The sequence below is a fragment of the Miniopterus schreibersii genome, assembly GCF_964146895.1.
Source record: "Miniopterus schreibersii genome assembly, chromosome: 13".
Lineage (NCBI taxonomy): Eukaryota > Metazoa > Chordata > Mammalia > Chiroptera > Miniopteridae > Miniopterus > Miniopterus schreibersii.
In genome coordinates, this window is record NC_138113.1 from 14450190 (window position 1) to 14475245 (window position 25056).

Genomic DNA, 25056 nt, shown 5'->3' on the forward strand with positions numbered 1-25056 from the left:
CGGCCGGGCATGGCTCAGAGGTTGAATATTGACCTAGGATCCAGGCCATCGGGGTTCGATTCCCGGTCAGGCCACATGCCCGGTTGTGGGCTTGATCAATGACTCATCATTGATGTTTCTATCTATGTCTCTCCCTCTCCTTTCCTCTCTCTGAAATCAATAAAGATACTTAAAAAAAAAAAAAATCTTAGTCTGCTTGGACTTCTCTAACAAAACTACCATAGACTGAGTGGCTTAAATAACATTTATTTTCACATTTCAGAAGGGTGGGCAAATCCAAGATAAAGTTGCTGGCCTATTTGGTTTCTGGTGAGAGCTCTCACTGGCTTGCAAACAGCCACCTTGTAGCTGTGTCCTCACCTGGCAGAGGCAGCAAGTTCTCTGGAGTCTTATAAAGGGCACTAATCCCATCATGAAGGACTCATCCTCATGACCTCATCTAACCATGATTATCTCCCAAAGATCCCATGTCCAAATACAATCACATTGGAATGTACAGCTTCAACATATAAATTTTATGGGGAACACAAAAATTCAGTCCATAACAGCCACTAAAGGAACATGGGTTCCTTGGTGAAATGGCCAATTCCAGGGTTGAGGCAGAGAACATACAGTGGTGAGCAAAAGTAGGTTTACAGTTGTACCTGAAACGGGTTATCCTTGTGTTATTTAACAATTATTGTATTATTTTCCATACAAACAACTGTAAGCCTGCTTTTGTCCATTCCTGTACATGATGAACTTGGAATATGTTGTGCCAAAAAAGAAGAAAGTGCCCAACGACTCGCGAGGATGGCTTTGGCTGGTGTGGCTCAGTTGGCTGGAGCATCTTCCCATGCACTGAAGGGTCGGGTTTGGTTCGGGTCAGGGCACATACCTAGGTTGAAGGTTTGATCCCTGATCGGGGTGCAGACTCAAGGCAACCAGTCGATGTTTCTCTCTCTCTCTCCCTTCCTCTCTCTAAAAGCAATAAAAAATATCCTTGGATGATGATTAAAAAAAAAAAGACTGGCAAGAGTGAGTCACTGGAGTGGCTCCCACTGGGCAAATTTGAACATTAAAATAAGTAATTATAGTAATGGATTATAAACCATCATAAAATAAACCAGGAGTCAATGTGGCTAAATAAATCCTAAATACAAGAACAAATTGAAAGTGTGATGATGAATGAGATATTTGCATGGTCTCAAAGTACATCTCCACAAAATATTAGAAAGGAGTTTTTAGTGGAAAAACCTGGCAGATGCCACCTCAATCTAATGATGAAAATTATCATTAATGGGCCAAATTTCACATAATAGGTCAACGAGAAAAATGCAGTATCACCTCAGTAACATTCCTGTCCAAGATGCATAACCTGAATTTACTCCAGGAGCATGCTACAAAATAACTGGCATGTGATTTTCAAAAGTGGCAAGGTCATGAAAATCAAGTAAAAACGTTCCATGCTGAAGGGATTAAACAGAACAACTAAATGCAACCTGTGATTGAGGCCCCTGTTTCTCCGATCTTAACCACCCTCCGCTTGAAAGCCCGGCTCGGAGTCCTTCTAGCCGGCTCCTTCGCCTCTATGGAACACCAGGGCCGCCGAGAAGGTGGGGCGGAAACCGGAAGCCAGGGCACGCACTTGCGTCCCCGCGTTGCTTGCAGCCAATCGGCCTCTGACGCTCCACCCCTTCCGCTCTAGGAAAAAAACCAGCTCCCAGAGCGTCTTCCGGCGGGAGCTGTGCCGCTCCTTATCATGGTGAGTTGGCCGGGGGGTAGAGGGTTTCTGCAGGTAATTCCCTCTTACCTTCTCTCGTCCTGAAGCGGCCCTGACACGCCTCAGCCGCCCAGAGGAGGGGTCGTCGGAGTTGTGCTCGGGCCCCGCGGGAGAAGCGGCTGGAGCCCGAAAGATTTCCCTCAGAGCTCTGATTCCCCCTCTCCCCCACCTCGTTCCTTGGCCCCCGGCGATCCCCGGCCGCTCCAGGCCAAGGTGTCAGCTCCTGACAGCTGACGGCTTCCCACTGCCGAGGTTTCCCTTCATGTAGAAATAAGTCTACCGGCGTCAGCGTCTGCAGCACCAGCAAAATATCTGAAAACAACGACCGTAATAGTGGTGTTCACAGCAGCGATGCTAACGCCGTCATAAGTAAATAGGGTTATGGGCAGCATGTTGAGGCGCACACCCCACTCCGCAACTTGGCTTTATCGAGTGCCACATAGTCTGATCTGGCAGCAACTTTCAGAAGGCCAGTGACTGGAGAAAGTCAAGGGGTTGGTGGAGCATCTTATGGTAGGCAGCTCTTTCCTGTGATTGTAGATCCCAGTATCCCTATGGCTTGGGGGATGTGGTGTTAAATCTAAATTTTGTTAGAGGGATTCATCATTTTATTCTCGTCGAAATCATAGTTCTCTGAATTTTGTCTAAAGATACGCAGTTTGTGATTTTAGGGTCAAAAGAAGTACAAATTATTTTATCAAAAAAATTCATCTCTTGTGGGTAGCCTACATGTGAGAAAAGGACTGCATTTCTGTGCCTAAGCCATTGTCACTCTATTAAATTTTTCCTTGAATGGATATGGTCGAAAAAATGTTGTTCATGTACTCTATCTTTTGGAAATTACCTGTAATCCCTCTTACACACAGACAGTGGGTAAAGTTTACCTTTTTTGGCTAACCAGATAGCTCCCAGTTGCGCTCTTTAAAACATTCACCACTGTGCAGCCAAAGTTAAATTTATCAAAGTTAAGTATGCCACTCCCTTGCTTAAAAGTTCTAAAAGTTTTTTTCTATAGCCCTCAGATAAGTTCTGTTTAGCATGGCCTACAAAGCCACCTGCAGTGAAGCTTCTTACCTTTACAGCCTTTCTACTACTCATTCATACATCCAGCTACAGTGAGCTACTTGCAGATCTCTCTAAGAATTAGGCCTTCCCACCTAATTTGTACATGCTGTTCTATCTGGCAGAATCATTCTCCATTTCCTAGCCCCCATCCTTATCAGTATAACCCTTACATGTTCTTTAGTCTCTTTCGTGAGCCTTTCTGCCATGTGTCAAGATCCTGTTAGGTTCCTCCTTTATGCTTCCATGATAACCTGGGGTTTTGTACCCATGACATCTATAGGCCTTACCACACTATGTTAAAATTGGGTATTTACTTGTCTTTCTTCCTAGACTGTAAGCTCTTTGAGAGCAGGACCTATGTATTCACTCCTCTTCCCAGAGCCTTTTACAGTGCCTTGTCCAGAGGAAGTTTTCAAAAACACTGACGAAATAACTATGACACTAAGTTTTTATGCTTGAAACAGTAATGTAGGGAAATAGGAGCGTTTAAGTTTTATTTTTAAAATTTTGGGGAAGAAAGATCTTATGGGTCTCTCGTGTATTATTTAAGAACATACTATGTATGCAAAGCACAGTGCTGTCTTAGAAAATGTAAAGGAAATATAACCCTTGTCATAGTGAAGTTACTAAAAAAATAACTTACAATGCAAAATGACGAGATGAAGGCTATCCCATGGTTAAGTAAAAAGTAAGCATAAAGAAACACACTGAGGTTTGAATAATCTAGAAAGGATTCATGTAGGAAGTTAAACATGCAATTGAGTACTTCCTGCCTTACTCTCATACTCTTAATCACTATTCATTACTCTCATTTGATCAGGAAACCGAGGTCAAGAAACTTGCTACATGTTATAGGGCTATTAGAGCTTGGGTTGGACAAGTCTTGCCCTTTCCCTCTAGAGTGGTATAATGATCAGACACAGGCACACCAGTCTAGTTGGAGTTGAGGATTCCCCTTTTGGAGCAAGAGAGAAAACTGAAAGGGAACTGAGGCTAAACCATTGAAAGCTTTGATTTCCAGATTGTAAAATTTGGAGTTTATGCTGATTGCAATGGAGAGCCAATAAATTTGGGAAAGAGTGTCATGAATGTTAGGATTTTTGTTTTATTTTTAATATCAGATTGGCATTAGAAATGGCCCCCTGCCTTTTAAAAACTCCTTATTGTCTTATCTTAAAACTTAAAAGTAAAAAATAATTGTAGGTGGGCTGAAGTTAGAAGATACCCATTGGTAACGGTAGTAATCAGAATTACCTTTGGGACCAGACTATCCCACACATAGTTCTTTTTTTCTTTGAAATATATCTTTATTGATTTCAGAGAGAGGAAGGGAAAAGGAAAGAGAGAGATAGAAACATCAATGGTAAGTCATTGATTGGCTGCCTTCTGCACACCTCCTGCTGGGGATAGAGCCCACAACCCCGGCATGTGCCCTGACCCAGAATCAAACCTTGATCTCCTGGATTATAAGTCAGAGATCATAGGTCGATGCTCAACCCCTGAGCCAGGCCAGTGGGCCCCAAATCCAGTTCTTTAAGAACAAAGTGTACTGATTAACATTAGCATTTATTACCATCACAAAGGAAAATAGTATATTGTTTCTTTTCAAATAAATTTCTTAGCACCTTAGGGTTACACATGTACACTGGTCCTTATCTAGATACCAAAATTAGTAACACTTTTCTGATACTTTATTTTTACATTTTAAAGTCATTTTTTACTTTATTACTTTCTTATTATGGAAAATTTCAAACATACATAAAAGTAGAGAAAATGTAATGAGTCCCCATGTAGCCATTACTCTTCCTCAACAATGATCAACATTCTGCTATTTTTCTTATGCCAGATTTCTAATGCTCAGTCTTATTTTCTGTCTCTGAATCTTAACTTACTGTAACCAGTGGCATGTCTATGCTTAGAAGAAATAAGCTTTACCTTTCTACAGTGAGATGTTCCTAGATGCTAACTGTAGGAAAATTACGCCTCTGCTTGAATTGGATCTGAAAGTTTTTCACAATCTTAATCTGATACCCAGCTCCACTGCTTTCTGTGGAGTTTCAGTGTTTGAGTGAAATTGGACAACTTTAGTAATGTAGAAATGGAGTATGACTGTTACGGTGACTGTTACCTTTACCATCTAGGAAAGTATTTTGTTAAACTTAAGACGCAAACATCGCACTTAGCAATAGAATTATGTATGACCATTGAAAATTATGAAGTTTTTCCCCTAGAGACAGTTACTTTGCTTTTGATTTTTTTCACAGTTTATCTTTCCTGGGTTTTTGTTTGTTTATTTTTAGGCTATTGTCTTCCCAATGTGAAAGTATATAGTAAAATTGATCAAATTTTTTTCCTTCCTAGCCTCTTTGTTTTATATTCTATTAAGAAAAGTTTTCTCCAACTCCAAGCTTATAAAATTATGCATTTGTAGTTTCTTCAAGTACTCTATAATTTTGCATTTTAATTTAAAATAATAAAAAATTAGAGTATGGAGTATAGAAAGGATCCAGTTTTACCTTTTTCCAAACACCATTTATTGATTGACTCATATTTTCTCCCACTGACGTTGGATACTACCATAGTCATAAGCTAATTTTCCATACGTGCTTGAACTCTCCTTTATTCTAAGGCTTTCTCATGTGGTTTTCTGATCTTGAAGAGCAAATCCCACTCTAGTCACTGCTCAGTCTCTTCTCTGATTGGTAACCCTACTGCCAGGCCCTTTTTCTGCTAGCTTTATACCACGTACTAGCAGGAGCCATGGATGTCAGGTACTTTGAATGCCTAAGAGAGAACCTCAGAGGCTTTACTGCAGTAACAGTTACCAGACCTTTCATACATAAAGCTTTGATTATGTAAATTGTAATATTTTCTTTCCAGTAGAGCATTTTAACAAACTTTTTGCTCTTCTGGTTCAAAATTGCCTTACCCATTTAAAAATGAAGTGTGGTATGGAGCTAAAATGACTGGGTTTGAATTTCTGCTCAGCCATTTACTATCATTGTGCCCTTGGAAAAGTTACTAAAAATTATTTCCACCTCATAGGATTATTGTGAGAATTAAATAGATAAATATGTATAAAGTGTCTAGAATAAGTGTTTGGCATGTATTGAGCTTTCAATAAATGTTAGTTGTTATTTCTACATGACATCACAGGAACTATGAAGAATAGATACTTATATACTGATTTGTATATTTTCATTTGTTTTAAAGGGGACAATTCATCTCTTTCGAAAACCACAAAGATCTTTTTTTGGCAAGTTATTACAGGAATTTGGACTTGTAGCATCTGACCGAAGGGTAAGTTATTTTTATTCCTTAACCTAACTTTAATTATTGCACAAACATGGTGTTGAAAAAACAGTAATTTTTAAGGCAAATAGAAATCATTCTCAATCCTACCACCCTGTTTTCATTTTTTATTTTGGATAAATAATTTTTTAATGTACAATTTTAGTACTTCAGCATACAGCTATTTTGCTTGGGAGGAGGCTAGGGTTCAGGTTTTTTTCTAACTTTAAAGAGTCTTAAAAATTATTTTGTGACTGCCTTGTGTTAATAATTTTTAAAAGAAATAAATGGATGTAATCTGAAGCCATGTTTTCTCATTTTTAATGTAAGGCAGAAAAAATGTGCTTTGAGACCTAAAATAAAAAGATATAGCCCTAGCCAGTTTGGCTTAGTGGCTAGAACGTTGGCCCACAGACTCAAGGGTCTCGGGTTCAATTCTGGCCAAGGGCATATACCTATACTCAGATTCACCAGTTGCTTACATTTTTGCCCCATTTGCTTTCTCATTGTCTCTCTATACATTTTTTATGGAAACAAAATGATATTTGAATTTATGTGTCAGAATTTATTTTTTCTCTTGAGTAATTCTTTTTTTGGAATTATTCTTTTACATTTATATATTATAATAACAACTTGGTTGATGGTAATTTTGATAAATTTAGAAAATGTGACACCGACTTTTTGAAGGAAGTTATAATTATTCCTTTAAATATTGAAAGTATGAATTATAGCAACTTGAACATATTCAGCAAAGTTTATCAGCACTGTGCAAATAAGAATGATTTTCTTTTTCACAGTCCTGGAAGATATTGCTCTTCGGTGCAATAAACTTAACATGTACTGGCTTCCTGCTTATGTGGTGCAGTTCCACTAACAGTATAGGTACGTCACCATTCTTATTTTTACTGTGTTAATTATTAGTTTTACTTTTATTATTCTGATTTTTTTAATTGATTTTAGAGAGAGGAAGGGAGAGAGATAGAGGTAGGTAGTTAGATAGATAGATCAATTTGTTGTTCATTTATATGTTTCCTGATGGGGGATCAAACCTGTAACCTTGGCATATCAGAATGATGCTCTAACCACTTGAGTTACCCAGCCAGGGCTAATATATCACAGTAAAAAGAATTTTTAATAAAGGTACAGCTTCCTTTACCTAGAATATATTATTCTGAAATAGAACTCAAAAGATTTAAATGAGAAAATCAATTTGAAAAGTGCCTTGAAATCTATAAAGTTTTGCTCAATTATTAGGCATTATCTTTTTGAATGAACTATTTTTTTTTTTAAATCTTTAAATCTATTTGAAAAACTATGATTCCTTTTTACTGTGATATATTAGTACTTCTGTCTTTGCAGTTTATAAGTAGACTTTTGAGATTTGTTGGATTTTTTTGAAAAGGGAAATCTGTAATTTTTTTGTCTTGACTTCCTATATTTTTATGTACTATTATTTACATCCTGCTATTCAATGAATATATTTAAAATAGTTCTCAGATGACAGAAGAAGGCAAAAAATATGGTCACAGGTCTTTTGAGCACATACTGCTTTATTTTTCCAATGGAGAAATAAGGTTCTGCCCTGGCAGGCTTGGCTCAGTGGTTGAGCGTTGATCCATGAACTAGGAGATGGCAGTTTGATTCCCAGTCAGGACACGTGCCCGGGCTGCTGCCTCAATTCCCAGAAGGGGACATGTGGGAGGCAGCCAGTCAGTGTTTCCCGTACATGGATGTTTCTCTCTCTCTGTCTTTCTTCCTCTGTCTCTAAAATCAATAAAAACATACTGTTTTTAAAAAAGAGAGAAATAAGTTCCTAAAGGAAGCTTTTGTACTAACCAACTTTGACTACATATAGTAATCAAATTTATTGAATAATTGCCAACATACGAGGTTAATCAGTGACTCATTTTTTTTGGGGGGGGATGAGTACCCCTGGTATGAACAATTTTTGTGATTTGCTGTATTTCCTAACAATGGATTCAGTAACATTTTAACCAATCTGTTTTGCAGCTTTAACTGCGTATACTTACCTGACCATTTTTGATCTATTTAGGTAAGTTTTTAAAAATCTCCTAATATTTGGAAGCTAATAAAGAATTTGTCCCGTTTTTATGAAGCTTTCTTGGCTTAAAGGAAAGTAATCTGTGAAATAAGTAAAATTGTCAATGTAGAGCATATATGCAAACAATAAATTATCATATATACTAGAAGAAAGTATTTCATTTACACAGCAACAGAAAAGATAATATCCTGGCTCAGGTGCTTCAGGTGCTTACCTGTGGGTGAGTTAGCTGTGGCCAGGGAGCAGGGTCACATAAGAACATAGCAGTTCCCACTGTAACTGTATATGGAGAAACAGATGAGGGGGCATGAATAACTGAGAAGTAATTGTGAGCTAGGAAGACAACCTATGGCTCCCTGCTTCATGGGGCCTTTCATATTTCCATTTAAGTGTTGCAAAATACCTTGATATCTTCAAGGTCTATGCCATATGAGTACATCATAAGGGTGTCTTTAATCACCTAATTAAATCGACTTGATTGGTCTAAAACCATCTGAATTGAATTACCTCAAATTCACATGTAGTAAGTTGTTTTAGAGTCCATCTCCACTATACTTAGAAAATGAACATCATTTTGTCCTATCCAGAATGTTGTCAAGGTGTTATTAATATCTTGCTTAATTTTTATAAAAGATTAAAGTTTATGAAAGTTAAACTTTATTGTTTATGTCTAAAATGAAATATATTACCATTATTACTGTGTCATTTTTTGCATGCTCAGTTGTGGAAACCATTTAGTGTGGATAACTTACTGAGCAGAGAAAATACGGGTTGATGTTCTGTTTAACTAACTTGATGATGTATCAACCTCTTTCAATTTCTCCACATATTAAAACTGCCACTTATTAGGATGTTCATTGTGAATAAATTATAAATTATTTAATAAGTTATTAATTTGGTCTGTATAAATACTGATAACTTTCAGCAACTTAGGGATTCTGAAAACTTAATTTCTTCCTACATGTTATGTTCTCTTCTAGCTGTATATCTAATGATAAATTTATTTTTCTTTTTACTTAGTTTGATGACATGTTTAATAAGTTACTGGGTAATGATGAGGAAACCTAGCCCTGCCTATTCATTTGGGTAAGTTCAGATTATTTTCTGCTAATATTGCTATTAAAGTAATAATTGTACTAGGCAATAAAGAGCTGGCTATAGTAGTTCTAGAAAACATATAGCAGTTCATTCTTATTCATTGCTCTAGTATTCCATTATAGGAATACACTTCAGTTTGTTCTTATGTTCTGCTCTTGGTAGGTAAGCCTTTAGCTATTATAAATAAAACTCCTTATGCACATTATTGTACCTGTCTTCTAGTTTGCATGTGTTCTCTTTATGTTGAATATATATCTTTGAGTTAAATTACTCAGTTTATCATTAGAAGATAATACCAAACAGTTTTCCAGAGTGATTTTACTAGTTTACACTTCCACTAGCAGTATATGAGGGTTCTAGTTGCTTCCTATCCTCACCAGTGGTTGGTATTGTCTTTTTTTTCTTCACTTTTTCATATGTTTGTTAGACATTCAGTTGACCTTTTTGTGTGAAATGTTTGTTAAAGTATTTTACCCATTTTTTAAAAATATATTTGTATTGATTTGCAAGAGAGGAAGGGAGAGGGGGAGAGAGAGAGAAACATCAGTGAGAGAGAATCATTGATTGGCTGCCTCCTGCATGCCCGCTACTGGGTGTCGAGACCACAACCTGGACATGTGCCCTGACCAGGAATTGAACCGTGAACCTCCTGGTTCATAGGTCGATATTCAACCATTGAGCTCTGCCGGCTGGGCTGAAGATAATTATTTCTTTGAGAAATTTTAAACATTGTGTTTTGGAAAAACACACATTAAATTATGTGTTTTGGAAAAAAACAAAATGAATAGACAAAAGCCCCTGACCTCTAGTTGATAGTTTAGGGATTATAAGACATGCTCATAATTAACTGCAATTAAGTATAATAAGCGATTAAAATCATGAACTCTGGAGTCAGAGTGCCTGAGTTAAAAACCTTACTCTTCCACTTGCTGGTCATCTGACTCTAAACAGTTACCTTTTTTCTTTGTGTTTCAACTTTTTTTCTCTTTTTTTTTTTAAGTGGATAAAGTAACCCTCATAAGGGTTGGGAGGTTTAGATGAGGTAATACGTTAAGCACTTGGACCAGTATCTAACACAAGATGAGTCAATTAAGTGTTAGCTGTTAATTAGATAATGGTTATTTCTAGAAAAATAAGAACCATAAGTGAGTCCTGGTAATATATGTTGTACAAATAGGCACTCTTTTTACTCTGTGATATTCATTCTTGAAACTCTGTAGTCTGTTCTAACAGTGTTTGGCTTATAGTAAGCAGATATGTATATTGAATAAATGAGTAAATGAAAGTAAATGTGTTATAGAGGTACTGGTTTGTGAATTGAAAGAATTATGCTGATCTAACTGAAACCAGACAAAGAATGGGTCCAGGCTGCCTGTCACTACTTGAGCCAATTAAGCTGAGACAGGGTTGAATTGTGTATTATCGTTTATTCCAATAATGCCGGCAGCATGGGAGAGCAATGGATCATCCTCGAAAATCTGCTCTACTGCCCCCATAAGCCAACTGCTTATGTTGGGTAGAAGGAAACGATTACATGGGAAAGTAGGAATTACAGGCATGGGGTGGTAAGCAAGGTATAATACTAACAGGTTACAGGCAATGCAGGCCAGACACCTCTGGACTCCATTGTTTCAGGAACAAGGTTGTTAATCTTTCCATGATGATAGGCAGTTCTAAGAAAAAGAGAACGGACTTTTCCAAGATTAACTCCCATGTCCCAGAGCGTACAACTCTGAGCCAGGTTAGAATGTGCTTTCTCTAATCAGAACAAAACAGTCATGGTTAACAGAGCATGATTAATATTTCTTATAACTACAGCTAGTCCCCACTATTCTACTTCTGCCTCTAACATAATGAACTTTCTGATTTCAGATTTGAAAGATTAGAAGTCCTGGCTGTATTTGCCTCCACAGTCTTGGCACAGTTGGGAGCTCTCTTTATATTAAAAGAAAGGTACATTTGTATATGATATTACTGTCAATCTAAATTCCACCTATGGCACCTTTGGGAACATAAAGAATCCAGTAAGAGACACTTCTGGTTTGTAGGGTATACAAATTAAGATGAGCTGTGCTGGAGTTTTGATAGTACAATTTCTTTATATTTTAGACTTTTCTCCCTTCTTTTCACCCTCTTTTATTACTTTCTTTGAGGCCACTCCATTTAATTATACGTAGGTGTGAATGAAAGAAAGGAATTTAATGAGATATGTTGTAATGCTTAGTACTACAAATCCATTGAAACAGGTTAGGTAGAGATAGATTGACATTACGTATAGAGGATAATTTGTAAGTCTCCTTGCCCTATCACTGCTAATAAGCAACAATTGGTTATCATATTAAAGATTTTGTGAATTTATGGGGTTAACTATATGTTTAATAAAGCTTTTTAATTTTATAATTTATAGGACTTATTTTAATACATTATTTCTTTCTTTTAGTGTAGAACGCTTTTTGGAGCAGCCCGAGATACACACGTAAGATTTTGTTTTTGACATAACATATAATTTACTATTAAGTTTAATTCCCAAACTTAATTGTTGTATTACTAAGTAACTATTACTTTAGCCAATATTAGAGTTCAGAGTGTGGCAATGTACATTTCATTGATATTTCACAAACAAAATTTCCAAATCCCAAGCCTCCTTCTCTTTACTCTTAACTGTTCCCAATCCCATGTGCTCCAGAGGAAGGCCTCTCTACCCTGAATTTAGGTCCCTCATTGTTTCCAGGCCCAGGTCAACACACTAAACCAGCCCCGTCTGATCTTCTGTATTTAAAATTTGATTCTCAAAATCTTTTAGTAGCACCTATAGAAAAGATGGAATTGTTATTACCTTCTGCATAGTTGCCAGCTATATGGACTTCACCTATTTGGTCAGTTTAATTCAGGACAGTCTGACCTGTCCAGTGTACTGTAAACCACATGCCATTAGCATTTATACAGCAATTACCTGTAAGAAGACAGTGTTAATGCTAAGAGTCTTTTTTTGCCCTGTGTAAGATGGAGCAACAGTAGATAGGACATGGGTTATAGGGCTGGAAACCAAGTTTAGATCCTGGCTCTGCTAACACCAAACCATAGAAGCAGACCACTCTGCCTTCCCATCTCTTTCTTAGTCTCTCTACATGCTGAAATTACATATTGATATTACCAAGAAGAAAATAATGGTGAATGTTATTTTTGTTCTTTTTTAGGGGAAGATTATTAGTTGGTACTTTTGTGGCTCTTTCTTTCAACCTATTCACGATGCTTTCTATTCGGAATAAACCTTTTGCTTATGTCTCTGAAGGTACGTTTGTCATTAATAAAAAATTTAATTACTTTCATAAAAACAAGTCTTTTGTTTGTTTCGTTAACTTATAAATCAGTGAGAAAATATATTCTGAAGAGAAGAGAGAACTACCCCAAAGGTTTTCAAGTCATCCTTAAGCAGAGAATTATAAAACAAAATCTAATTAGTTCAAGCTGTAGTACTTATAAACAGGTAGGACTGACATATATTAAATTAGATGTGATGAAAAATTACATTTACCAAATAACATGAATGAAATTTAATATGTATAACTTACCTACAAAATGTCTATTACAAGCATTTTAGATGCTTCAGGATACTTAGAATAGTTGATGTGCTCATTGAAAAGAATAGAATTCTGTTAATTAAATAAGTTCCCAGGTACTTGTCTTTGGCATTGTGGGTAGGCATATATTTGAAAGTAACAAAACTTTTTTCTTTTCAAATACTCTTTTATTTTCAAGTCTTTACAAATTCAGACTGATTTTTTTACTTCAGAAGTATAACCCACAAAGGGTTTACCAGTGACTGATGAAGAAGTACAGTAGAAACAGAGTGGGCTGTGGGCACAGAGCTCCATTTTGAAGCCCAGATAGTCGGAGATGGTTGAGGGTCTTTTTAGGTCTCACTGACTTAAACACCAGGACAATCAAGGGAAGAAAACTTTCTGAAATGCCCATTCGAGTTTAAACAACTTCGTAAGTGTCTCAAAGTATGATTTATATTTGTATGACTGAGAGTTTAAGAATTCACTGCATGAACTCGAAAATTAAATAATGATATTGTGATGACCAGAATTATTTTGAAAATTTTTTACAAATTGTTAAAATAGTATAATGCTCACTCCAGAAATTTTAAAAAGATACAGAGATTTGGAAACAATATCTCTGTAAAGATAAAGATACAAGAAAAAAAGAATACAGCCCGGCCGGGCATGGCTCAGCGGTTGGGCACTGACCTAGAATCCAGGAGATCTTGGTTCAATTCCTGGTCAGGGCACATGCCCAGGTTGCGGGCTTGATCCCCAGTCAGGGGCGTGCAGGAGGCAGCTGATCAATGACTCTTCTCATCATTGATGTTTCTATCTCTCTCTCCCTTCCTCTCTCTGAAATCAATAAAGATAAAAAAGAATAAAAAAATAAAAAAGAATACTGATAATATCATGAACTAAAATAACAACTGCTAACCTTTCTATTTTACCCTTTTATTTTTATTTTTTTAATACTCACCAAGGATATTTTTTCCGTTGCTTTTCAGAGAGAGTGGAAGGGAGAGAGAAAGATTGATGTGAGAGAAACATATCAATTGGTTGCCTCCCAGGCACCCCAGCCAGGGCTGGGGATTGAGCCTGTAACCAAGGTATGTGCCCTTGTCCGGAATTGAACCTGGGACCCTTCAGTCCGTGGGCTGGCACTTTAACCACTGAGCCAAACCAAGTAGGGCTTACCCTTTATTTTTTATGCACATTTACATACATATTTTTGCATACTTAAAATTGTATGCATTTACAATTTTATATCTTTTTTTTGCCAATTAATAGTGTCTGGAGTATTGCCTCATTAAATACTTTGGGAAAAAAATGCTTCACTGCTTTTTGGGATATTGATTTAAGCTGTTTATTAAGAAACAAAAGACTCAGAAAGAACCTTTGGCCCTCCCCTCTTTTCTGCCCTAAAGATTTAGAGAAACCTGCTTCAGGTAGGAGAATTTAGGATGTCATCTTAGCCTAATTTGAATTAAATATGGTAAATAAGAGGGCTTCCAGCTATTGTTTCTGAGTCACCTAGCAAGGATTTGCATACCACCTGTGTTCTCTTCTTTCTCAACTGTCTGTAAATTGCTCATTCTCACTTCTGAAATGTAATACCACATTTCTTCTTTGTCCAAAAATGTCATATACCCAGTGTTGCCTCTCTGTGTTTAGAATTTTCATGGATTTATCGTGTCTGTGTGAATTCCCCATGCACATGTATTAAATTTTTGTTTTCTCCTGTTAAAAAGAAAGAACAAAATGCTTTCATAATATGTCATATGAATATTTTTAAGCATTAGTCTATTCTTTTACATTCCCAGGGTGGTTTTGTTTTTTTTGGGTTTTTTTACAAATAATTCTCTAATCAGCTTCTTTGTATTAAATTTCTTGTATGTATTTATGATTCTTTATGATAAATTCCCAAAGAAGAAATTATAAATGAATTAAAAATACAATATTTTTAAGGCTTTGATAAATATATTGCCAAATTTATTTCCAAAAGGTTTCTAGTTTATATTTTCATTAGTTGGAAATGAAAGTTCTCAGAAACATCAAGATTTATGCCATTAGCTGAAACTTGAGTGGGAAATAGTATCTGCCAGGCATTGTGCTAAATGCTTTGCAAAGAATAACCTATTTAATTCTCCCTATAACCATAGGCAATAAATGATTTTATTATCCCCATTTTATTTTATTTTTTATTAAATATATCTTTTTTGATTTTTGAGAGAGGAAGGAGAGGGAGAGAGAGAGAGAGAAACATCAATGATGAGAGAGTCGTCATTGATCGGCTGCCTCCTGCACGCCCCTGACTGGGGATCGAGACCTCAACCCGGACATGTGCCCTGACCAGAGAATCGAACCCGGATCTCCTGGATCCTAGGTCAATGCTCAACTGCTGAGCCACACCTAGCCGGGCTCCCTGTTTTACACTGAAGCACTGAGACACTAAGTCACTTGCCCCAAGCCTCACATCTAGTTAAGGGTTGAGATGGAATTTGAGTCAGGTATTCTGGCATCCAAGGCAACTCTTAACTGTCCTACTATACTGGCTTTTGTGTAAGGCTTGTCAAATTTTTTTTTTAATCAGAGTGCACATAAAAAAATGAATATTCCCGGCAACTGGGATAAATGTAAGAGGACACTTGAGCCTGGAAGCAGGCTACTTACTTGTCCAGGGACACTATTAAAGGTCTTTGATTGTAGCCAGGCCCCCACCTGGCCTTTCTGAGCACTGAAGGAATTAATAATTGGTGTACCTATAACCCATTCTCAGCACACTGGCTAGGAAACTCCACTTAACAGTATAAAGAGCCTTGAAAACTTCAAATTAAAAGTAATGATATATGTAAGTTCACTAATTCCTGAAACTAATGATATATGTTTCACTAATTCTTGAAACTACTTTTGATTTATTATCTTCAAAGTATAAAGGAGGCAGAAGTTCTATATTTGAGGAGTAACATTTTGTAATGTTATGTGGGTTGTTGCCAAACTTATTTTGAACTTTAAAGAAATCAAGAATTTTTGCTAGTGATTTATGCTGTATAGATAATTTAAGTATTTTCTTCTTAAAGCTGCTAGTACGAGTTGGCTTCAAGAGCATGTTGCAGATCTTAGTCGCAGGTAAGGTGTTATGGGTTTCACGATGTACGTGATTTTAAAGGAATACACAAGAAATGCGTGTGTCATGGGAACTTACACGATTCATTGCTGAGGTTAATACATGAATTTCACAGATCAGATTCTCATCCTTCCTTTACTTTTTCCTACTTTTTAGTTGATGATACAAGAGAGACCTTTATGAGTGAGCTTTGTACCCAAATCCTCTTTGCTTTCTTTAAAAGATACGTGATACTAAAATACAAGTCATCTTTTATAAGGTTTTCATCTGTATCACATGAGTTCCGCTAATGAATACTCTTTTTGTTTTACTCATAGCGTGTGTGGAATTATTCCAGGACTTAGCAGTATCTTCCTTCCCCGAATGAATCCATTTGTTTTGATTGATCTTGCTGGAGCATTTGCTCTTTGTATTACATATATGCTCATTGAAATTAAGTAAGTATTTTTTATTTCTGTAGTGTGTTTCCATTCCTGGGACCTGACTGTTAAGGGCATCGATGGGATGGATGGGGTTAAGCTTATAGCACATTTGCTTATGACCTATGTAACTTTGGTCATGTCTTGTCCTCAAGTGTCTTCATCTGATGAGTGGAACAAAAAGAGGGCATTAAAAGAGAAATAAGCAATAGCTTGCTATTCCTGAGAGAGGGAAGAGAAGAGCAAGTAGGTGTGAAGCAATTTTTTTAATCCTCACTGAAGGATATGAGTTGTTTTTTTACTGGTTTTAGAGAGGGGGGAAAGAGTGTGAGAGAGAGAGAAACATTATTCTTCCAGATATTTACACATTCATTGGTTGATTGTTGTATCTGGCCTGACCAGAGATCCAACCCACAACCTTGGCGTATTGGGACTACGTTCTAACCAACTGAACTGCCCGGCCAGGGCTTTGCACATGCTGCTTTCACTGTTTACAATATCTTCCTTCCATCGTCTTTTCTTTGCAGGCTCAGTTCAAATGTCTCCTCTTTTTATATTTAGTTTTTCTGGATTGTCTCTACCCCAGTAGCTATGACACTCACTCCTTGACATTCATGATTCTCTGTAGGGACTACTCCTTTGCACACAGAGGGCTTTATTATGCTTTCCACATGTGTATCTCCTGCTATTTCAAAGGCAGGAACTATGTCTTATCTCACGTTTCTATTCCCAGCATGTGGGGAAAGTTAAAAGGCGTGCTTGTAACTATTGGCTTTTTGGTCTGTCTTAATAGAACAGTCTGAACTATTGTTGAGATGTTGCACCTCAGTCACAATGTTGCGGTAACAGATTTTTGTAGAACTCACCTTGTAAAATTCCTGAGGAATTTTGAAAAATTTTAATTGGAAAGTTATTGTTTACAGGAAAATTGATAGAATCACTGATGAAATCCATTAGTGTCTCTGTAACAGAAATTACTATTGGAAGGTTTTATTTGTTGCAACAAGTGAACATACATGAAGTCTTCCTAGTTGACAAGTAGATTGATTGAAAACAGATAGTAGGGAAATGCTCATGTTATTAAGTTTTTCCCCCCCACTAAACTTTGACGAGAAATGATTCAGAAAACTTTTTTTCCCTTAGAGATGATCCCATTGTCAGTAGTGCCACTTGTGATAAAATAGTCTCTTTGCTTTAGGTAATTAATGTTCGGTAGACTGAATTGTAGGAAGCCGAATGAGGCATGTATTTAAGATTTAGAACTGTTTTTTCTTTTTAGTAATTACTTTGCTGTAGATACTGCCTCTGCCATAGCAATTGCTCTGATGACGTTTGGCACTATGTATCCCATGAGCGTGTACAGTGGGAAAGTATTGCTCCAGGTAAGGGTCTTCTTTCACCGTGCATGCTTAATATTAACCACATTCTTCTACCAGATCATAAAACTGTATGTGTTCTACCAAACTGTGAAACTTAGCTATTGGAGGGCCCTGTGAGAAATGAAACCAAACAATAATCTATGAAATTTGTAAGAACTAGATGAAATTACGTTGGCCCATAAAATAGGCAAAAATCTTCCTATATTTGTAATATAAAACTAAATCATAAGTTTTAAAAAATTGCTTCTAATAATGTTTCAACTGAAAACAATGTTACTTCAAAAAAGTTTTTAGATATTTATTTTCCTCTGATAAATGTGTATAAATACATTGTATAATCTGGTTATGATTTTCTTTTTTTCCTATGATTGAATCAGTGAGAATTTTAAATTTCAAACTTAAAATTAAAAATGACAAATTATCAAAGAAATCACAGTTTTAACAAGGTTTTGAGAAAACACTCAACGTAATACAGGACAGTCTTTTGGGTCAAGTTCTAATAAGTTGTGCTAATCTTGCTTCATTAAGAAGGGGGGGAAAAAGACAAATTATTACTTATTAAAACAAGGGGAACACCTATAGACAAGTACCTGAATGAAGAGGTAGTTTCTCAGGACTGGGTGTGTATGTATGTAAGCACTGTTTTTCTTTCTGTCTGTACCTCACGCCTTGTCTTAAACTTATAATTATCTTCATCTCCAGGATCAGTAATAACAATATGATAATTATTATTTATAAAGTGCTATGCTCTATACAAAATGTTACTTTCTTAAAGATTTTTTGTTGATTTGTTGGTTCTTTAAAGGCTTATTTGGTTCTAGAGATAGCAGCTTCTTTGTAAGATAAAAAGTGAGCATGAGCTGATTTTTTATGTTGCCCCACTACTGGGGCCACTTGAAACCTCTCTTTCCTAAATCATGATAGGGCATATGTCAAACAAAGTTTCTGGACCATTGTTGCAAAAAATTTTTATCTCCCTGATGCATGTTTTATTTTTTCCCCAGACAACACCACCCCATGTTATTGGTCAGCTGGACAAACTTATCAGAGAGGTAAGGTGGAATAATAAAATCATTTAAATTTATAATTTAAGAATACAAAGAGTAGGTACAAATAATACTTTATTTAACCCAACCCTATCTAGAATTTTAGGGGAGTTTGTGTTTTTAACTCACTAGGAGACATAACATAGTGGCAAAAGTAGAAAGATTGAAGAATTGCTCAGTCTGGAAGCCAAATTCACTTGAAATAAATGTGGAAGGTAATGGTACAAAGACCACCTTCCTACCTATATTAATGCTGTGACTTTTATGATTCTGTATTCAAACCTAAGGGTTTGATTAAGTCAAAGCTCATTTTTATCTGTTGTTTGCTTCACCATCTAACATCTAGATTTGTGGGTTTAGATTTTGTATTGTTATAAATTTCTACCTGTTAACTAATGAAGGAGCAAGATAACCGAATTATTTGGATGTAGAGAGTATTTTAAACTATTGGTTGTCAATATCACAAAGGCCACTTTTATCAATATAGCTGGCTACTTGTCTCAGCTGGTAGAGCCTTTGCCACTGCACCAATGGGCCACACACTATTTCCTTTTGGCCCACATTCAGATAACATTGTCTGTTGTACAGACATTTGTTAAAAGGGAATCCAGAGAAAGAGATGATAGAGAAGAAAAAAAACTGATAGCATAAGTGCTGGATATAAGTATATGCCATATTGATAAAAAGAAAAGAACCACACACTCTTGAATAAGGTGGGGTGGGGGTGGGCGTGTAAAATCCTGACTCTAGAAGGATTGGTGCAGACAAGAAACTGGGGAAATAAGACCTTGGCTCTACTGAACATGCAGTAATGGTATCTTAAGTGCATGGTCTAGACTTCTCTCAGCTAATGAGTGCCCTCGTGCAGGATTTGGCCGAGTCATTTCTAGGCTAAGAGCAAGCCCACAGTGTGACTGAACCATGTTGGATTTGTCAAGTGCAAACAACCCTGTTTCTGTGTGTTCGATCAGGTATCTACCTTGGATGGAGTTTTGGAAGTACGAAATGAGCATTTTTGGACCCTAGGTTTTGGCTCATTGGTATGTATTCTACATATTAAGTTATAGTTTATAGCATACTTTATAATTTTCAAAACTGAAAAAAATGTTTCTTTAAAAATTTTATAGAGCCTTCAATTTCCGTTTTTGTTGAATAGAGTCTAAAATATAGATGGATTCAGAAACCTAGTTGAGATTGATGGAGGGATGTTTTTTTTTTCTTTCAAACCAAATCATCTTAATACTGAACTGTCCAGAGAAGACAAATTCATAGTCACACATTCCTAAGTATGAAAATGTTGCAAAAGTAAAAGGTGCAGTTATTTTCTTTTTAATTGCAGTTCTAATTTTGGAGATTTTGTGAATATGTTAAAGAGTTATAATAACACAACTTGCAACATAAAATTCCATGTTTTCTAATCCAATGTGGACCTTGTTACCAGAGAGACTTTATTATGGCATGCTTTCAAATTTCTGCATCAGGAATGATGAGGAAGTTAAGAAAAGTACCCAGAAAAAAATTAAATCACCGTAAAATCATCTCATGTAGAGAAAATTGCTTTTGATATTTTTGTATTTATATTTACACATTTATTCTCCATAGAAAATGAGATCATGCTATTTTATAATTTGCTGTTTTCATTTAACATACCATGAACAGGTTTTCATATCACTAAATATTACTCTTCTAATTAAAAAACATCAAATAGGATTTGATTTTTCTAACATAACACAAATTCCAGAGGTAGGCCGCTGAAAGCTGGTCTTGCAGCTCAGTGGTAGCATCCACATGGCAGTTTTTAGTTTCAGGTTTATGCTCTTTCAGTGGAAAAATGGCTGCCTCGTCTCTACCTTCCCCTGCATTCCCCTCTAGTCACTTTGGGTGTCTAAAACTCATCCTCTAGTAAATTCTTCAGGAAGGGCCTTGGGGAACAACATTCCCTAAATTCCTGAATCTTGGAAAAAGTCATGGACATTTTACTTGGAAATCATTTTGGCTGGATATAAAATCCTGAGCACATGTTTTGTTTCCTTGAGTTTCTTAAATGTACACTCCATTTACCTCTGGCATAAAGCATTGCCGTAATAATAAAAGCCTGATGACTCATACTCTGGTTTTAGATTTTTTTTCCCTTTATATGTGACTTGATCATTTTGCCTGAATGTGCAAAAATTTTTTTAAGTCTAGTAATTTTACTAGAATGTCTTGCTGTTGGTCATTCTGGGTCAGTTATTTCAGGTATGAGTATACCTTTCAGTAATGTTATTTCAAAAACAAATTTTTTAAACATTCAGGAAAGTTTTCTTTAATTGTAGTTCTTAATATTTATTCTGGTCTCTTGCTTTGATTTTTTTCTTGGGGAACTTCTATTATAATCATGTTGGATTTTTGCCTTTTTGTGTGTGTGTTTTATCTGCATTTCCTTTTGAGGTTTGGAACTTTCCTTCTTTTCACCTTTCATTTCTCATATACTTGTATGTTTACTTGCTTTTGTACTCTTTCCAGTTTAGCCTTCATTTCTGAAGTGATTTTTTTCGTTATATTATATCTAATTACCATCTCATTTCTGAGGTTTTCTGGTTTTGATTTATATTGTTCTTGCTTCATGTTTTTTGGCTCAATTTGATAAAGTGAGGTATAGTTCTCATCAGTTTTGTAGGTAAATCTTTCTGGTGATCTTCTAATCTGTTCTGTATTTCCTTTTTTTTATAATAACTTTGTGTGGGATTTGATTCAGTCCTTTTGTATGGTTCCTTTTTATCTGAAATTAGTTTTCCTGAACTAAAAACTAAGGTGTGTCCTAGGTAGAATGTGTGAATTCATGGCTCTGGAGTTCCTCCTCCTGGTGAGCCTGTGAAGTGAGAGTTGTTTCTGCCCCTGGCTCCGCTCCTCTTCCATCTGTGTCTGAACCTTCTTTATCCTTTGTCTCTCCTGTGCCGCTCAATGGGGTTCTGTTCCCAGCTTCTTCTTAATGTGGGCTTTGCTTGGTTACTTTTGAGAGTTCTAGGGTTCAGACTAGTCCAGCTCTTCATATCTTATTGCAGACCTAGCTGCCTTTCTCAAATTCGCTGTCCTAGATTCCCATTAAGTACCGATTTACTGCTTGGAGTTTTTAGGTCAGTCAGATGCCCTGCTGCTTCCTCCTCCACAGAAACGGATACCTTGCAGGTGTATACCTTGTATTTGAGGTTTCTTAGTAGAACCATGTAAGCTAGTGTTTTGTAGATGTTGCACATAGGTTTTTGGATTTGCTGTCTTAATTTCTCTGTTTTTATGGGGATATTTAGGACATTTCAAAAAAGTGCCACTACTGTTGCTGTCTTCCAAGAATACCAACATAATTTTTAATGTTTTACAGAGTTTTTCATTATATGCCATAGTTTATTTAATCATTCCTCTGTTGGACTAGTTGTTTTTCATTATTACCATGTAAACTGGCTGAGATTGATTGGTGTAATCTTTGTATATACTCATGACTATTCCTTAAGATTAATTTTTAGGCTTTCCATCATATGAGGATACAATTAGAAATCTGAGAACTAACTGCAAGAGAGACCTCATCCAACCATGCTGATCTTCAACCACTCTGATCTTGGGCTTCCCAGCCTCCAGAAATAAATTTTCTCTGAAAAGAGGTGGGGGATGGTGGTCCCTGTACCAGCTCAAGTCCTGAGGTGGGCCTGAACAGATGTACCCACATCACCTCATTTGATCTACACCACACAGTCCACCTGGAATGGCTGGACACCCAAAGACCCCTTCTTGTCTGAGATCATCCTGAGCTGCATGTATCTGTCCTTAGGTAGCCTCAAGGCCAAGGCCAAGAGGCCCTGGGGCCTCTTTCTTGTGAATAGGAGTCAGTGGAGGACTCAGTAGTAGTGTGTCCCAGTGCTCAGTGAGCTGGGGCACTCAGAACCCCCCATTTGAGTGGTGGCCGTCCTCTCCCTTATTAAACCTGTGCCTCTCCTGAGAGTAAGTGGTGCATTAGGTCCAGGTGGAGCCCAAGCAGGTGGGTGGGGGGTGGGGGGATGCTCAAGCCACTGACACACTGACAGCCCTGGCCACACAGAAGCATGTATGTTCTTTGGCTAATCTCTTCACTAACCCTCATTGTAATGCCTGGTGCTCTCTGTCCTAGTAACCTAAGCTAGAAGCCTTGAATTGTCTTTGATGAGCCCATCTTCTTCATCGATTACATCCAGTTGGGTATCAGGTCCTCCACTAACCCATGGAATATCATGAATCCATCCTTCCCTCTCTGATCCCACTGTGTTTGTCCTATCTCAGTCCTCTTCATTTTTAACCTGGACAGTTGCAGCCATTTCCTACATAATTGGCAATCATCCATACCTGTATTTTTCTGAATTCTTATTATTTTATTGCTGTTTTATTGTCACTGTTAAAACTTACTATGATGCTATTTAGATGCCTCTTCTAGCTCCTTTTTCACCCCATTGTCTGCCTTCCTCCTTTCTGTTCACTCTTTGTTTCCTTTTTTCCTCCTGTCTTCCTTTGTTTTCTCTCTTTTATTCTTTTTCTGCCCCCTGAAATATTTGTACTTCTTGATATATTAGTGACATTGCTTAATCTTGCTCAAACATGCCATGCATTTTAATTGCTATTTCCTAAGCCTGTCTCCACCTTTTGAAATTTCATTTAACCATCAACCCTAGATCATCAAATGTCATATTTTCTTGAAGTCTTCCTCAATTTGAATTAATATCTCTCTTTTCTGCCTTTCTATTGCATTTTTTATATACTTCATTTATATTCTGCCTTATGTTATAACGTGCCTGTCTTTACCTACCTGGATTTATCTTCCTTTATATATATGGCTATTTTAAAAGATCATGTTTTATTTAAAGAGTCAGACATTATTTCATTAGTTCTTTACCTTGATAATCACTACTAAGTAGTCTTTAAGGAATATCAAGACATTAAACTTTCTCTTGTATTAAAGAAAATACCAAGTATTGTTACAACAAACTCATAAGTAAACTGTTCATTTCCAGTGGGATTTTTCAGTAGTGTAATTCTAAGCAGTCTCTTTCTTATGATTTTGCCCCTTTTAGGCTGGATCAGTGCATGTAAGAATCCGACGAGATGCAAATGAACAAATGGTTCTTGCTCATGTGACCAACAGGCTGTACACTCTAGTGTCTACTCTGACTGTTCAAATTTTCAAGGATGACTGGATGAGGCCTGTCTTACCATCTGGGCCTGTTGCAGCTAATGTCCTAAATTTTTCAGATCATCACATAATCCCAATGCCTCCTTTAAAGGGCATTGATGAGTCGAACCCTGTCACATCAACTCCAACTAAACCCAGTAGTCCACCTCCAGAATTTTCGTTTAACACCCCTGGAAAAAATATGAATCCAGTTATTCTTCTAAACACACAAACAAGACCTTATGGTTTGGGTCTCAATCATGGACACATACCTTATAGCAACATGGTTAATCAAGGACTTGGAGTTCCAAGAATTGGAGCAACCCAAGGATTCAGGACTGGTTTTACAAATATACCAAGTAGATATGGAACTAACAATAGAGTTGGACAACCAAGACCATGACATACTGTGATTTAATTTATTTTATGAGGAATATTAACTCCTTGACTTCCAATTTATTTAGCAATCCAAGTTTGCAATGACTGTTCAATCATTTGTTGTAAATGTTAGAGAATAGTAGACTAGTTCACATTATATGAAACCAATGAAACTATATTTTTGTAAAATGTATTTAGAATAGTGAGAACCTTCTAGATGTTGTAGGCTTAAATAGGCTTCCTTTAGAAAGTGTATTTCTTTAAATTCGAATTTTGCTATCTTTGGCTTTGTAGTTGACCACAGTGTGATATGGGATTACCTTTACAAGAAAACCATTTGATGGAGTGGATCTGGCACATTATATTTTCTTCAGTGAAATGTATAAACCTTCCTGAGTAATGATACTCATTTTAGGAAAGGAGAAGAAGGTCTGTCCTAAAAGTAAAAGTCTCTTTCCATAGCTTCTCCAAACTTAACTGCTACTTTTTTCTTTGAGATCCTCCTGAATTATGTTTTACAAAGTAAAAGCAAAAATTTTTATCAGAAATTTTAGAATATATTCTACTACCTAGTTTTTGTGATTTAAAAATTTCAATACATTTGTAAATAGTCCATGGTTCTCAAAGTGTTTTATTCTGGTTAATGAGTTCCAAGTCCTTTGGTGGTGTGCAATAAAGGAATCCCAGTTTTCTGTCTTACACACAATCAGATAC

At 36.6% G+C, this 25056-nt stretch overlaps 1 protein-coding gene across 2 annotated transcripts; it reads left to right on the forward strand.

Moving 5' to 3' along the window:
* Positions 1 to 1673: 1673 nt before the first annotated feature.
* On the forward strand, positions 1674 to 24969 carry SLC30A6 (solute carrier family 30 member 6). Of its 2 annotated transcripts, XM_081156258.1 has the most exons (14): positions 1674 to 1744; positions 6041 to 6127; positions 6916 to 7000; positions 8129 to 8171; positions 9201 to 9266; positions 11151 to 11231; positions 11719 to 11754; positions 12476 to 12570; positions 15904 to 15952; positions 16268 to 16387; positions 17649 to 17751; positions 18753 to 18800; positions 19766 to 19834; positions 23867 to 24969. In XM_081156258.1, the coding sequence occupies exons 1-14, from the start codon at positions 1742 to 1744 to the stop codon at positions 24365 to 24367; spliced, it is 1386 nt and encodes a 461-aa protein (XP_081012384.1). In that variant the 5' UTR covers positions 1674 to 1741; the 3' UTR covers positions 24368 to 24969. The 2 variants fall into 2 exon arrangements, with proteins under 2 accessions (XP_081012384.1, XP_081012385.1); XM_081156259.1 differs by lacking the exons at positions 1674 to 1744; positions 6041 to 6127; positions 6916 to 7000; ... (3 more) ...; positions 11719 to 11754; positions 15904 to 15952 and having other exon boundaries at positions 12487 to 12570.
* The last annotated feature ends 87 nt before the right edge of the window (positions 24970 to 25056 follow it).